Genomic DNA, 15,476 nt, shown 5'->3' on the forward strand with positions numbered 1-15,476 from the left:
GAGAGTGGCTAGATGGAAGGCACTTCTGAGAAAAAGGCACATAACAGCACGTCTGGAGTTTGCAAAAAGACAAATGAAAGACTCCGAGAGCATGAGGCAAAAGTTTCTGTGGTCTGATGAGACGAAAATTGAATTATTTGGCCTGAATGCAAAGCACTACGTCTCACAGTGGCAGGGACTGGGAGACTTGTATGGATAGAGGGAACAATGAATGGAGTCAAATACAGGCAAATCCTTGAGGAGAACCTGATTCAGAATGCAAAAGACCTCAGACTACGGCGAAGATTTACGTTCTAACAGGACATAGACCTCAAGCAGACAGCCAAAGCAACACTGGAATGGCTTCAGAACAAGAATGTGAAAGTCATTGAGTGGCCCAGTCAAAGCCCAGCCTTGAATCCCATTGATAATCTGTGGAAAGACTTGAAGATTGCTGTTCACCAACACTCCCCATTCAACTTGACAGAGCGTGAGCAAATCTGTAAGGAAGAATGGGAGAAAATCCCCAAATCCATTTGTGCAAAACTGACATATCCAAGAAGATTCAAAACTGTAATAGTTGCCAAAGATGCTTCTACAAAGTGCTGACTCAGGGGGTTGAATATTATTGACACAAGACATTTCAGCCTTTCATTTTTAATTTATTTCGAAACATTTCTAAAAACATGTTTTCACTTTGTCATTATGGAGTATTTTGTGTAGATCAGCATCAATTTTTTTAATTTAATCCATTTTAAAATTCAGGCTGTAACACAACAAAATGTGAAAAGTCAAGTGGTGTGAATACTTTCTGAAGGCACTGCATGTGTATTCACGCTTTTGTATAATTTATTACTAATGCTACCAACTGGTGTTTCATGAAAACGGAGCTTTCAAGACTTTTATTACATGCATCATATAATTAGCACATAAATCTAGCACCTCAAGAGTGTACATAAATTAGCAAAAGAGACAAAATTAAACATTTTTTGTCATTCATACACTTTTTTAAAGTTCAGCGTTTGTTCCTGTTTTATTAACAAGAACTGCATGCATTACAAAAAATTTTTGAGCAAAAACAGACCACTTCATCCTCTCAGTAACATTTCTCTGCAGCAAGGCTCCTCTCTTTATAGCAGTCTGGGAAAATTTACAAAACATGATTGAACCTTACAGCATCTTCTTAAATATTATGAAAGCTTAGTTTTATTCTTATGTGAACAAATCTCAGTGCATACGTCAAATAATCATTCGGAGTATTGCTAATGAGACCAAAATAAGCAACTTATTACAAACTTGTGCTTCAAAGCAATATAATTTCGCTGGAGGTATTTTGTGCCTGTGCTTTTTTTTTCTGCATGTCATCATATCCCTTGGCTTATGCTGCCCCTTAAAGTCACACCTTTGAAGTTCGGCCGGATACGAGGATCATATGTTCTTAACAGCCGAGTCAAAATGCTGCTGGTGGAATTCTCTGGAACTTTTGCAAACTCTTCATCTGTGAACTGCCTGGGGGTGGGGGAAATAAGATTATTGAGGAGTTTGTGGCTGGCAATTCATGCAAATATAATGATCACAAGACATTTTTACTTTTGGTATGATCATTTTACTTTTGTGATCTTTTTGTGGCTTTTAGTTGGTACTACATGTATTGTTACAATCTGTGAGTCCAAACATACACTCAGTAAATCTTACGTGAATAAATATTTGGTGCCTTTTTGAAAAGTTGGGTGTTGCACATCTCAGGTCCACCCAAAGTTTGAGTTCCTCGGGTTTCTGAAAGGCTTGATCAGGCCCGACATCTATCCATCAATCTGGCTAGCTATTGAATGTACTGTATTTGAATATGTGACTGGAATACAACTGCAAATTCAATCTTCAGCTTGAATCAATACTTTGGCACAACAATGGTGCTGCAGCAATGCTCCAATAAATTTGTTCAATCATTTAGAAATTCAGCCAGAGGACAAAGCCCTAATGGCCTACTCTTTTGATGGGTACCTTGGGCGTTTTTTGTTCACAACTGAGTGCTTGCATATAGGACAACCGGATTATTGGTTGACATTTTGGAGAATGCTGCACTATTGCCTTTGAAGCAATCTTAGTGAAAATCCTTATGCTGACCAGTGTCATGCATATTGCCCAAGTATTGTGTCTGTATGGAAACAGTTTGAGGATGACAAATAAAATCTGCAGTGGCCAACTCACAGTCCTGACTTACAAATATTCGAACAAATATTCAAAATACATTAATGAATAAAAAAGGTCAAACAAGCTGATTTAATCTAGCAGGTGGGGAAATATATATATATATATATATATATATATATATATATATATATATATATATATATATATATACATACATATATATATATATATATACATATACATATATAATTATATATATATATATATATATATATATATATATATATATATATATATATTAAACAGGCAACCAAAATAAGTTGTGTGGAAAGGTCTGGGGAGAATGAGGGATCCCCAAAGAATGTGCTAATAGCACTATTGTGCAATTGTTCAAGATGAAGGGAGACCCTTTATTACGTTCATCAGACAAAGGAGTTCAACTCGATGAATAAGCATTTGTAGTTTTTGAAAATGTGGTTAAAATAAGTCTAATAAAAGTGGTAAATATAGACAACACCCATTTTGGTTTTAAGTCATAAAGGTAGGATTGCAGAAGGGATCAGTTTTAAGTCCTCTACTGTTTGTAATGGTATGTAATAATTGATGATAAATGAAAGGTTGTGACTCCCACATGGGTATTGTAAGCTGATAATGTTGTATTGAATGCTGAAAGTGAAAATTGGAAGTGAAAGATGTTTCAAAAATGGAAAAGTGCAATGGAGAACAAAGGTTGATGCATCAACATTGATAAAATGAAGGTTAGGGTTAGTGGTGAATATGAAGAAAGGAAAGAAAGGTGACAACAGCCTTATTTAATGTGCAGAAAAGGAGCTGGAAGTTATCAACTTCAATGGAGGCAGTCTTATAGATAGTGTCACAAGAGGTGTAGCTTGGTAACACTGGAAATTTCGTAACAAAAGCTGGGATTTTCATTGTGCGTGTGTGTGTCATTTTTGTGGAGTTGTACTGGAGATTTCTGATGTGGACTGTGATACACAGAAATGATCATCATGATCTTCTGAGTTGATTAGGCTAATTAACTAACTACAAATAATCTGGAAGAATTCCCACTTTTTAAATGCACATCATGTTAAGGTGTATAGAGCAGCTTCAGTGCCGGATTTAGGCATAAGCTAAACAAGCTACAGTTTAGGGCCTCACAATCCACAAGGGCCTCAAAAAATGTGAGAAAACGTGTGAAAATGTGTGAATGAGGCCTAAAGAACTACTACCTTGGTGCAGGAAACCATCATGACGAAAAATCGCCATTAAGCCTTCCCAATGCAAGGCGATGGTACTTCCCAGAGTTTCCAAAAGTATCCTGGTGGTTGACTGACCTTCTACCACCTAATATATATATATATATATATATATATATATATATATATATATATATATATATATATATATATATATATACATATAGTTTTTTAATGGCTTGTGTAGCAAATTTTTATGTGGAGTTTTAAAATGGCTTTATATGTAATTAATTCAGGTAATATTTTAAGCATAAAATATCTGATATCATTTTTCTGATTTTGCAAACAAGTTCATTATCTATCTTCCATATATCACTGAAACTCTCATCTTGTATATATGTATGTATGTATGTTCCCGAAATACAGCCAAAAAGGTACACAAGAGCGCAAAAAATTTAGGGCCACCTTACTCATCATTCTCCTGCGATGTGCAGTATCAAGTTCCGTTCAAATCGGGCAACGAAAAAAAATTATTAAAAATCAATTCCCGATTCAGTCAAGTACTCTTCAGGAGTATTTGATCAATGCAAACAACCTCAGCTGCATAGTTCGCTGGAGCTATCTTTTTTATTTTTTCTTGAAATGATTTATTTTAAAATCTCAAACATTTAGTATAGACAAAGAACGATTTATTTTTAAGCATAAAATAAATATCAACATTTTTATCTAATACTTCCATGTTCATTAATAAATAAAATTGTGTTTAAAAGATTACGCACAATAATTTATTCGACTTTCTTTTCTCGGTTTTTTTTTCACATTGATGCGCAATATCAAGTTTCGTTCAAATCGGGCAAAGAAAAAAATTATTAAAAAATCAATTCCCGATTCAGTCAAGTACTCTTCTGGATTATTTGATCAATGCAAACAACCTCTGTGGTGTAGTTCGCTGGAGCCATCTTTTTTTTTTTTGAAATGATTTTTTTTATCAACCGCTGTCACAACAGGAACCCAATGGGTTCATGGGTCATCTAATATCTTACTAAAACTCTCATCTTGTATAAAAATGTATGTATATATGTATGTATGTATCCGAAATACAGCCAAAACGGTACATTATAGTGCAAAAAAAATGGCCCACCTTACTCACCATTCTCCTGCGGTGTGCAGTATCAAGTTTTGTTCAAATCGGGCAACGAAAAAAATTATTAAAAAATCAATTCCCGATTCAGTAAAGTACTCTTCGGGAGTATTTGCTCAATGCAAACAACCTCAGCAGTATAGTTCGCTGGAGCTTATATATATTTTTTTGAAATGTTTTTTTTTTATCAATCGCTGTCTCAACGGGAACCCAACGGGTTCACGGGTCGTCTAGTTACTTATATTAATAAAAGTGATCCTGATTACTTATTTTGTCTGCATTTTCTGTATATATTAATGTTTGTTAAAATTATTTTTTAAATTACATTTAGGTATTGTTTCTGTGGTATACTATATTATAATCTATGATAGAGATCAAGCCAACCAAATTATAAATATGTAATCAGTAAATGCATTAATTTAAAAATAATTTGTATTTTTCACTTTAAGTGCCTTCCTATTAAATAATTAAAAGGCATATATGTTTTCAATTTTGTGAGATCTTCTGGTGTAATTTTTAAACAAGGGGCCTCCAAGCTTTCTACAGCTTAGGGGCTCACCAAGTCTAAATCCACCACTGAGCAGCTTAACAGGTCCTTCCACAGCATGGCATTCTATACTATACTGTATTATACTATACTATACTATACTATACTATACGAGAGCCGTTTGTGCATATGTGTGTATGTCTGTGTGTTGCTATTTTTCTGAGAGATTGCTGAACAGATATTCATCAATCTTTCAGGGGTTTGTCAGTGAGTGCTTGGGAGTGTTTTAGATAAATCAAAAAATTGAAAATTTTGAAAAAAAAGAGTTTGACAATTTTTTGGGGGAGGATTTTTTTTTAAATTGCTCTATAGTGTCGAAGCCTTTTTAATTGACAGTTATATACAAGTACATATACATATAAACTAATACAAAACAATTACCAGCCATTGAAATACAAATAAATCTCTTCCGGAAGTGGTCAAAGTTAGTGGTGCATCTTCTTCCTGAATGGCACTATATTTATAGATCGGGATCAAACTTAACCCAGAAACATCAATGGCACATTCATGAGCATCCATTCGATGAATAACATCTAATTCCACTTCAAAGGTAAAACTTTTATAATGCCTCTTAGCCAATAATCTACAGGGTGTTTACAAAGTCCTGTTACCCCCTCTACAGAACCTGATAAATGGATATAATAAACACACAAGAGGTATAAATGTAAACTACGAATGCACTAAACTTTTATTATCATAAAAAACAAAGTAAGAACATCAGAATGAACATATAAATACAAATAGCATGCGAAACATACCAGGGTAAATGATGATGATGATGATGATGATGATTTGGGGGGGGGGCTTTGCAGCCACCCCCAGTCCAGTACAGTAGATTTCTGCATGCATGAAGTTAATTTTGCAATCTCTTGGTTTCAGATTCCATGGGGTTTCCACAAAATTCAAGGGATTGTGAGTTGGACAGGTGACCATAACAGGCTATTTTAAAATAAATCTCTCCATTAGCCATTGTAACTACGTGAAAGGTAATATTAAATGATCCATGACCCCATTCCTTAGTGGGTGTAGAGAAGTGTTTTCGGCCGCACAAAAAATTTTCAGGGTAACGTTGGGTACCTCTGCTTGTTACCAAGTATAACAAAAACAATGATAACATTGTAACAAAACATATATTAATGAATACTCATAATGCTAACAACAATAACAAGAAAAAGACACTGTGCAGAGCACGAAACTTGCAAAATCCACCCCCCGCCCACTCCAAAGGTTGCCATAGATACATCAATTTGTCCATTTCATTAAGATTAAAATTGACAATCTTAATCAAAGCTCAGGTCAATCGGATGAAAATGATTATATTAATGCTATATATTAGTCAAGTGCTATATATTAGATTCACCCTTTCTCTCAATTGTGAAGAATAACTTGAAAAATTATCAGATCTGGATTTGGATCTTCACCAAGATTGAATCACTACTTTCTTGTCACACACCCAACGTGTCCACTAAGTTTCGTCCGAATCCGTACACAACTTTTTGAGATATCCTGCACACAGACAGACACACAAACAGAAAAACAAACAAACAAGCAGTCATAGACTGGTACTTACGAAATTGTCAACTTGACCTCTGACCTTGTCTAATAAAAACTGTCTCTAGAGAAGGTAGCGACGCAAACCAGAAGTTTCTATGATGATTCTGTACCAAACCATCAAAAATCGAATGTTTGACCTCACTGTGACCTTGACCTTTGACCGATTTTGACCAAAATCTAATCAGCACTAGCCATTAGCCTCCTGAATCAGGTGGTGTAATTTGACAGTGGTAGCTTCTTCCATTCTCGAGTTATGTTTTGGATGTTTGACCTCACTGTGACCTTGAACTTTGACCGATTTTGACCAAAATCTAATCAGCACTAGCCATCACCCTCCTGAATCAGGTGGTCTAATTTGACATTGGTAGCTTCTTCCGTTCTCGAGTTATTGCTTTTTTTGGAAGTTTTACCTCACTGTGACCTTGACCTTTGACCGATTTTTACCAAAATCTAATCAGCGCCAGCCATCACCCTCCTGAATCACGTGGTGTAATTTGACATTGGTAGCTTCTTCCGTTCTTGAGTTATCGTGCCTACAAACAAACAAACACACAAACAGAGGACGGAAGTGATCAATATACTTACGAAATCTTTAGATTTCGTAAGTAACAAGAAGAAGACGTCATGCAGAGAACGATACTTAGAAAATCCATAAAACAAATTTGACATCAAAAATAATTTGTAGTTGAATTCAATGACCAAATATGCAACTTCTCTTCAAATTCCAAGTCAATCGGATGAAAATTGACAATTTGTAAAGAGCATTTGGCCTATGTTGACCTTTTGGCTGATGTGGACCTCAAAAATAATTGGCTGGTTGAATTCACTGAGCTGAAATATAAATCCTCTTCGAATTTCAAGTCAATCGGATGAAAACCTGATTATTTTAGAAATCTCACCGAAGTGTTTGACCTTTGGTCTATGTTGACGTTTTGACCTCAAAAACAATAGGCTTCTTCCTTTTAACAAACTCTACCATGTGATGACGTTTCATGAAGATCAGTTTAAAATGGTGACCGGTCGGCGATAAACAGACAAACAGACAGAACAAGAAAAAGATGTCATGCAGAGCACGATACTTGCAAAATCCATAAAACATATTTGACCTCAAAAATATTTAGTGATTGAATTCAATGACCAAATATGCAACTCCTCTTCAAATTTCAAGTCAATCGGATGAAAATTGACAATTTTAGAAATTCAGCCTATGTTGACGTTTTGGCCTACGTTGACCTCAAAATAACTGATGGTTGAATTCAGTGACCTGACCTGCAAATCCTCATCAAATTTCAGGTGTATCTGATTAAAATGGAGGATTTTAGAAATCTGGCCAACGTTGACCTTTTAGTCTATGTTGACCTTTTGGCCGATACTAACCTCAAAATTAATAGGTGGTTGAATACAGCGACCAGATATGCAAATGCTCTTGAAATTTCAAGTCAATCAGATGAAAATTGAGGATTTTAGATAAACCACCATAGTTTTTGACCTTGGGCCAATGTTGACCTTATGGTCGATGCTGACCTCGAAAATAATTGGCTGGTTGAAATCAGTGAGCTGAAATATAAATCTTCTTCAAATTTCAAGTCAATCTGATTAAAATTGAGGATTTTAGAAATACTACCTTTGTGTTGACCTTTTGTTCGATGTTGACCAAAAATAATTGGCTAATTAAATTCAATAACCTGAAATATAAATCCCCTGAAATATAAATCTTCAAATTTCAAGTCAATCTGATTAAAATTGAGGATTTTAGAAATACTACCTTTGTGTTGACATTTTGTTCGATGTTGATCAAAAATAATTGGCTAATTAAATTCAATAACCTGAAATATAAATCCCCTGAAATATAAATCTTCTTCAAATTTCAAGTCAATCTGATTAAAATTGAGGATTTTAGAAATACTACCTTTGACATTTTGTTCGATGTTGACCAAAAATAATTGGCTAATTAAATTCAATAACCTGAAATATAAATCCCCTGAAATATAAATCCTCTTCAAATTTCAAGTCAATCGGATGAAAATTGAAGACTTTAGAAATACCACCTTTGTGTTGACCTTTTGTTCGATGTTGACTTCAAAAATAATTGGCTAATTGAATTCAGTGACCGGAAATATAAATCCTCTTAAAATTTCAAGTCATGGGATGAAAATTGAGGATTTTAGAAAATTTAGCCCAAATTGGCCTTTTGGCCTATTTTGACCTTTTGCATATGTTTACCTCAAAATCAATAGGTGTTGAATTCAGTGACCTGATATGCGAATTCTCTTTAAATTTCAAGTTAATCTGATTAAAATGGAGAATTTTAGAAATTTGGCCTTTGTTGACCTTTTGGTTTATGTTGACCTCAAAATTAATAAGTGGTTGAATTTAGCGACCTGATATGCAAATGTTCTTCAAATTTCAAGTCAATCGGATGAAAATTGAGGATTTTAGAAATACCACCGTAGTTTTTGACCCTGGGCCTATGTTGACCTTTTGGTCAATCTTGACCTCAAAAATAATTGGCTAGTTCAATTCAGTGACCTGAAATATAAATCCTCTTAAAATTTCAAGTCAATCGGATGAAAATTGAGGATTTTAGAAATCTCACCTAAGTTGTTGACCTTTTGTCTTCAATAACAATAGATTTATTCCTTATGACAAACTATACCAAGTGCTGAAGTTTCGTGAAGATCGGTTTAAAATTGTGACCTGTAGATGATAAACAGACAGACAGACAGACTAACAAAATTGACTGACCAATATATTTGAAAAATCTTCAATTTTGCAAGTAACAAACAGACAGACAGACAGACAGAGAGGGGGTGAAAACATAACGTCCTTCACCTTCTGTGGTTGAGGTAATAAGCTAAACCCAAAATACAAGTGAATATGAAATAACTGGTTCACAGACAGTTAGGATTGACCAAAATCACAGTAGTGGGGCAACTTAGCATAACAATTGTGCATTTTGTGAGGAAAGCACCAAATTTGGCACACTAGTAGCCTAACATATTCTGAACAGATTTGGATATTGGGCCATCTCAAATTCAGCCGCTGATGGCTGTGGCAGCCATTTTCCACTGTCATCAAAAATTTGAGATGGCCCAATATCCAAATCTGTTCATAATATGTTAGGCTACTAGTGTGCCAAATTTGGTGTTTTCCTCACAAAATGCACAATTGTTATGCTATATTTAGTGAAGTTGCCCCACTACAGGGAAAACTTAAATGGAATATCTTATTTGTAATGCTTTGTCGTTATTTAATTAAAAGGAATATTTAATTTGTATTTCATATTGAATCCCGATGGAGTTGGCAGAAAGTTACGCCAAAATAACCAATATACGTGTTGGTCGTAACATCAGCTTATTGCGGGTTTTTATTCTAATTTTGAATTACGAAGTGACCACTCGCATTCAGTCACCGATTGGAAGTCTCCTTCACTGCCCAAGCATTGCGATATGTCGTGTCAGACAGAAGTTAGCAGTCCCATTTTACAGTTATAAAATTTGCTTGTTCAGTCATTTGTACGTGCACTTACTTTCCATGAGAAAACAGCAATTCACTCCTAAATGCATTCATTTCACTGCTGCTGAGATTAATTATTCCTTGTTACCCCCTTTTTCACTCTGTTTGTTAATTGCTGGAATCCTTCGGATTTGGGCAATTATGTTGGTCGGTTGTGTGTGTCATTCTGTGTGTCTATCTGTCTGTTTGTGTGTTTGTTTACCCTGTAGCAGCAACACCGTTTCAGCGATCATGACCAAACTGGGTACAGACGTCGGCCATGGTCCAACTTAGGCACTTGTCATTTTTGGTGAATCTAAGTCAAAGGTCAAGGTCAAGGTCACCGAAATTCATATTTTCGCAATAACGTCCGCTAAAATGGTCGTATCGACTTCAAACCAAATCCAAAATGTGCATCTTCCAATACTGCATCCAACCATGTCTCATTGGGGTGTCACACCAACACCCTTCATAGCGGTCGGGGGTCGAATGTCGGGGGGGGGTCTGGTCAAAACTTTCAAATTGCGATAAAAACGCCATTTCAAATCCGATTGACTTCCAAGTTATGATCATGACCAAACTAAGTGCTATAACTCATTAAACAGTAGCACTATTGACTTATAAGAACCAAATTGATTTCCAGGTTTTTAATTTTTCAGAGATCATGGAGATATGACAACGTTATTCCAGCAATTCCTTGCTCAATGAGCAATTTCATTTGTTTGTTTGTTTGTGTAGAGGATATCTCAAAAAGTTGTGTACCGAATTGGATGAAACTTGGTGGACACGGGTGTGTGACAAGGACGAACTGATGAGATTTTGGTGAAGATCCGGATCCGGATCAGATTACTGGAATTATTTAAGTGATTCTTCACCATTGAAAGATAGTGCTAAACTAATATATAGCAAGATATCTCAAAAACTTGAGGATGGATTAGGACGAAACTTGGTGGACACGTTGGGTGTGTTCCGAGGAAGTATTGATTCAATTTTGGTGAAGATCTGAATCCGGATCCGAGAATTTTTTAAGTGATTCTTCACCATTGAGAGACAAAGCTAAACTAAAATATCGCACGATATCTCAAAAAGTTATGAACGGATTCGGATGAAACTTGGTGGACAGGTTGAGTGTGTGACCACGACAAATTGATTTGATTTTGGTGAAGATCTGAATCTGGATCTGAATACGACAATTATTTAATTACCTCCACCACCGAAGGTGAAGGAGGTTATGTTTTCACCCCTCTCTGTTTGTTACTTGGTGAAAAAATTTTTTGGGTTGTCTGGTCTGTCGCGTTTGTCTGTCCATTTGTTTGTCTGTTTGTCACACAATTTTTGGCCGCAGTTTTCAAGCAATAATTTTGAATTTTTTTGTGTGTGTAGTGTACTGGTCAAGGACAGCAACGCTAAATTTTGGTGAAGATCCGAATCCAGATCCAGATCTGAGAATTTTAAAAAGTGATTCTTCACCATTGAGAGATAGGGCCAAAAACGATATATAGCACATATCTCAAAAGGTTATTAATGGATTCATACAAAACTTGGTGGACAGATTGGGAGTGCCACGAGGAAGAATTGATTCAATCTTCTTAAAGATCCGAATATAGATCTGGATACAAGAATTATTTAATTTTAAACTGATTCTTCACTCTTGAGAGATGGGGTTAAATGATATTGCATGATATCTCAAAAAGTTGAGGACGGATTCGGATGAAACTTGGTGGGCAGGTTGGGAGTGTGACATGGATTAATTGATTCGATTTTGGTGAATATCTGAATCCGGATTCGGATTCGAGAATTTTTCAGGTGATTTTTCACCGTTAAGAGAAGGGCCAAAAACCATGTATAGCAAGTTATCTCTAAAAGTTGTGGATGACTTGTGACAAGACGAGGTGGAAGAGTTGGTTAGGTGACAAAAACAAGCCGATTCGATTTTGGTTAAGGTTCGGAATCAGATCCGACGGAACATACCGCCTGGCGGAGGTATGTTCTCTTCGGAGTGCCGTTCCGTTTCGCCAAGTTTTCACTCTGAGTGATTTTTCATTTGCTTGTTTGTTTGTTTGTGTGCAGGTAATCTCAAAAAGTTGTGGACAGATCCAAATGAAATTTGGTGCACAGATTGGGTGTGTGACAAGGACAATCTGATTAGATTTTGAAGATCAGGATCCGACTACTAGAATTTTTTAAGTGATTCTTCACCATTGAGAGATTGGGCCAAAAACGATATATAGCATGATATTTCAAAAATGTATGAGGCCCGATATGTTCTCGTGGATCAGGCATTATATGGTGGAGGTATCCGTTCTTCCCAGGGCCCTTCTACTTTTTAAAGTGCTTCTTCACCATTGAGAGATAGGGCCAAAACCAATGTATCACATGACATTTCAAAAAATTATTGGGCCTGATTTGCTCTGCTGGATCTGGCATTACGTGGTCGTGTTATTTACTCTACTGAGTGCCCTTCTAGTTAGTTTTGCTATTAGAAGCGGCGTTCAAAATTCACCATGATTAGCTATCTTAACATGGATATACACCTCAACATGGATTTTACCCTAGGTGGAACTGCCCCTTGGGGAGGGGGTGGCAAATGAAATCGCAACAACCTCCATTATGTAACCCTTAGTCTTAGTCCTTTCATCAAGTTTGGTTGAGATTGGATAAGTAATGATCGAATGTCCGAATGTATCGCGGTCAAAAAAAGCGACCGACCGACAGCCATACATACACAAACACTAAATGGCATGTTTTAGTATGATTCTCAGAACTGCTAATTTCAGAAAACAAATTTAAAACCAGTGCAGAGTGTATAAGGTGATGGTTCATTACACTGTCACAAATCCTGAATATATGTTGCATTTTTCAGTTGGGATCCCCCTCATAACTAAAGATGGCCATTCAAATGGGACATACAAACAAACACCTGGACAAGTGGATTTGATTACAGTGTGGAAGTTTCAGCCCACCCTGCAACCACACTAAGAGATAGCGAACAGCGTAACCTACCTATAGTACGAAGGACTATCTGAGAAGACCAGATGACTTGCTACTTGGAGCCCAGGTACGAATTTGTAATTTCTTCATGGTGCTGGTGAGAACTCACCTACTTTTTGGAAAAAGACCGTCAACCAACTAATGCTGGCAGACGGGAAATCCAGCTTAATATACATCCACGGAATGGAACGATATGCTTTGTGATACAACACCATCCCGGTGAAGCACCAATCCAATAGTTTATAGTCTGATCAGAAAGAAACCTAGACTAGACAGCTGACAGGTAAGTATCTGCACCATGGTGTCATGACATCTGTTGAAATCACTCTCCGTAAACATATATAATATTGATTACATGTGTGATATCAAAATGAATGAATGCTGTTCAAGGGTAAAGAGCAATTCTCTGTTAGATGGCTTAAGGCCTCTTCTCAATATGGCCAATTAACGAGCTGGGGGCCCTGACCAAGCCAGCCAGCCTTTATCGTCCAGGTCAGGAGGACAAAACCAGTGGTGAGCCACTCTCATAAGGCCTCACAGAGATCATGGGGAAGAAGGTCCATCGCCGAGGTCATTGGCTGCTGACATCAGTATGGACCCACTCAGCAGATGCAGAAACATCCTCTTGACTGTCACGAAGCACCTCCACCAGCGCTGGATCCTGCTTCTTGGAAACGAGGACCTGCATCCGGCTGCAGTGCAAAAAGCTGACCAGGGCCCCGGGTGACCGCATCACGACGCAGGTTTTCAAGCCCCCTTCCGGCACGGCCAACGCCTGGTCCCTGGATGGTGAATAAAAGTCCAACACCGAAAGGAGCTGATCACGCATCCTGGCGGCTACAACACACGCCTGCCGATCTGCCTTGTAGACACCTTCGGGTGGCGCCTCGTCCCATTTCACTGATCACTCTCTCCAAGAACATCTATAATATTGATTGCATACGTGATATCAAAATGAATGAATGGCAAAAATAAATTAATAAAATCACACTGTTAATTAAGAAATGGATTAAACTTGCTGTTCATGTACAATGGCAGCCTGACTGGGAACCGTTCCCCTTTTTCCAAGATGCGGACACCACCAGCATGTTAACCAGCTTAGCCTGCCGCATGTTAACCAGACTCATCAATCAATCGTATCCTCCCGTTGGTGTTTTTCCTCGTTTTATCATCATAATCGAGATATTCCCATCGAAATCGGAATTTGTTCCGTTTTTTTAGCTCTGATTTAAATCAGCACATTCAATCTGCCTGTGTGATTTACACAAACAAACGTATCGCTCTTCTCGTTGAACTTATCTTTCTTCATTCGGGCTTGTACCCAGGATAACATGACACGGTGCGGAGGATTGCATGACTCGAACCTACCGACACAGCACAGCACAGTACTGTGTATAAAATGTCGTTCCATCAAACCATCCAATTGAAATCGTAACTCTTGCAACTCCAGACAGCGGCCGCATCATGCACACTGAAAACCGTCGCAAAACAACAAGGGCTGCGGAAAAAAAATCGCCACAATTATGAATCTACGTCATAAATATGATGATGGAGGATCATCATCGTCATCATCATCATCATCATCATCATAATTATCATCATCAACACCACGTGGAACCAACCCTTCCCATCTCACGAGGGGCAGTTTTGTAACGCTTTCTTCTTGGACAGCGTGCTGCGGGCAAACCGCGCACCCTGAGTCTCGACCGGCGACAGCAGGCCCACCATGGTCCCCGCCAGCAGGAGCAGGAGCAGCACGTTCCGCGGCCGCATCGGTCCGGAGCAAGACCGTGCGGTGCACGATCCACACGGTAGGGACCCCGAGCTGCACTGTTGGTGTTGCCCGACCGCGCCACGCGAGGTTATTTTACCACACGACGATTATTACCACACGACGCGTCGAACCTTCGTCTTCTTCTTCTTGTTCTTCCGAATTGTGTTATTTATTTTTTCTTGCTTATTGGGGGTTGGTAAATATCTGTGTCCCATCGTCCCCTACCCACATCAATATCCCACCCATCAGCCATCACCCGTGCACTGAAAAGCTCCGCTACATATGTGATGTGTATGTATCATTTGCGGATTGAAAGGAGGGATTCGGGGAGTTACGAAGGACCATCACCCCTCACTCTCCCCGCATCACCCCCTCTGTCGGCCATCACCCACCCACCGTCACACCACTCCCTCAGCATCACCCCTCAATCGGACACCACCCACAACCTTCATCACCTGTGATGAACCAAAGTTTGTTCACGGCATTAAAAAAAAAATCAGGGTCAAGGGGTCTGCAGGAGGTTTGAGTGACTTTTGCTCCTGATGCAGGTGAGCTTCAGGCCGCGCAGTCCTATTTTTACAGCGCGGCGACATCGCGCTGTTATATAATTGGCTATTCTGTCCTGTGTCTTCTGTCACACTTATG

At 37.9% G+C, this 15,476-nt stretch overlaps 1 protein-coding gene across 4 annotated transcripts in view; it reads right to left on the reverse strand.

Annotated features, from left to right (window-relative positions):
• The window catches only part of LOC147024765 (glycine receptor subunit beta-like), a 68,958-nt gene extending 53,866 nt beyond the window's left edge, over positions 1-15,092 (reverse strand). Inside the window, exons 1-2 of one of the 4 annotated variants that reach the window (XM_085885011.1) lie at positions 14,694-15,092; positions 1,382-1,488 (exon numbers count right to left, since the gene is read on the reverse strand). In XM_085885011.1, the coding sequence (XP_085741137.1) occupies positions 1,382-1,488; positions 14,694-14,830 (244 nt within the window). In that variant the 5' untranslated portion in view covers positions 14,831-15,092. Of the gene's footprint in view, positions 1-1,381; positions 1,489-14,425; positions 14,560-14,679 lie in introns of those variants that run through there. The other 3 variants (XM_085885014.1, XM_085885013.1, XM_085885012.1) reach the window with 3 other exon arrangements.
• Positions 15,093-15,476: the final 384 nt, after the last annotated feature.

This window comes from Eptatretus burgeri, chromosome 6, assembly GCF_056783735.1.
Source record: "Eptatretus burgeri isolate ZD-2024b chromosome 6, Ebu_testis_v1, whole genome shotgun sequence".
Lineage (NCBI taxonomy): Eukaryota > Metazoa > Chordata > Myxini > Myxiniformes > Myxinidae > Eptatretus > Eptatretus burgeri.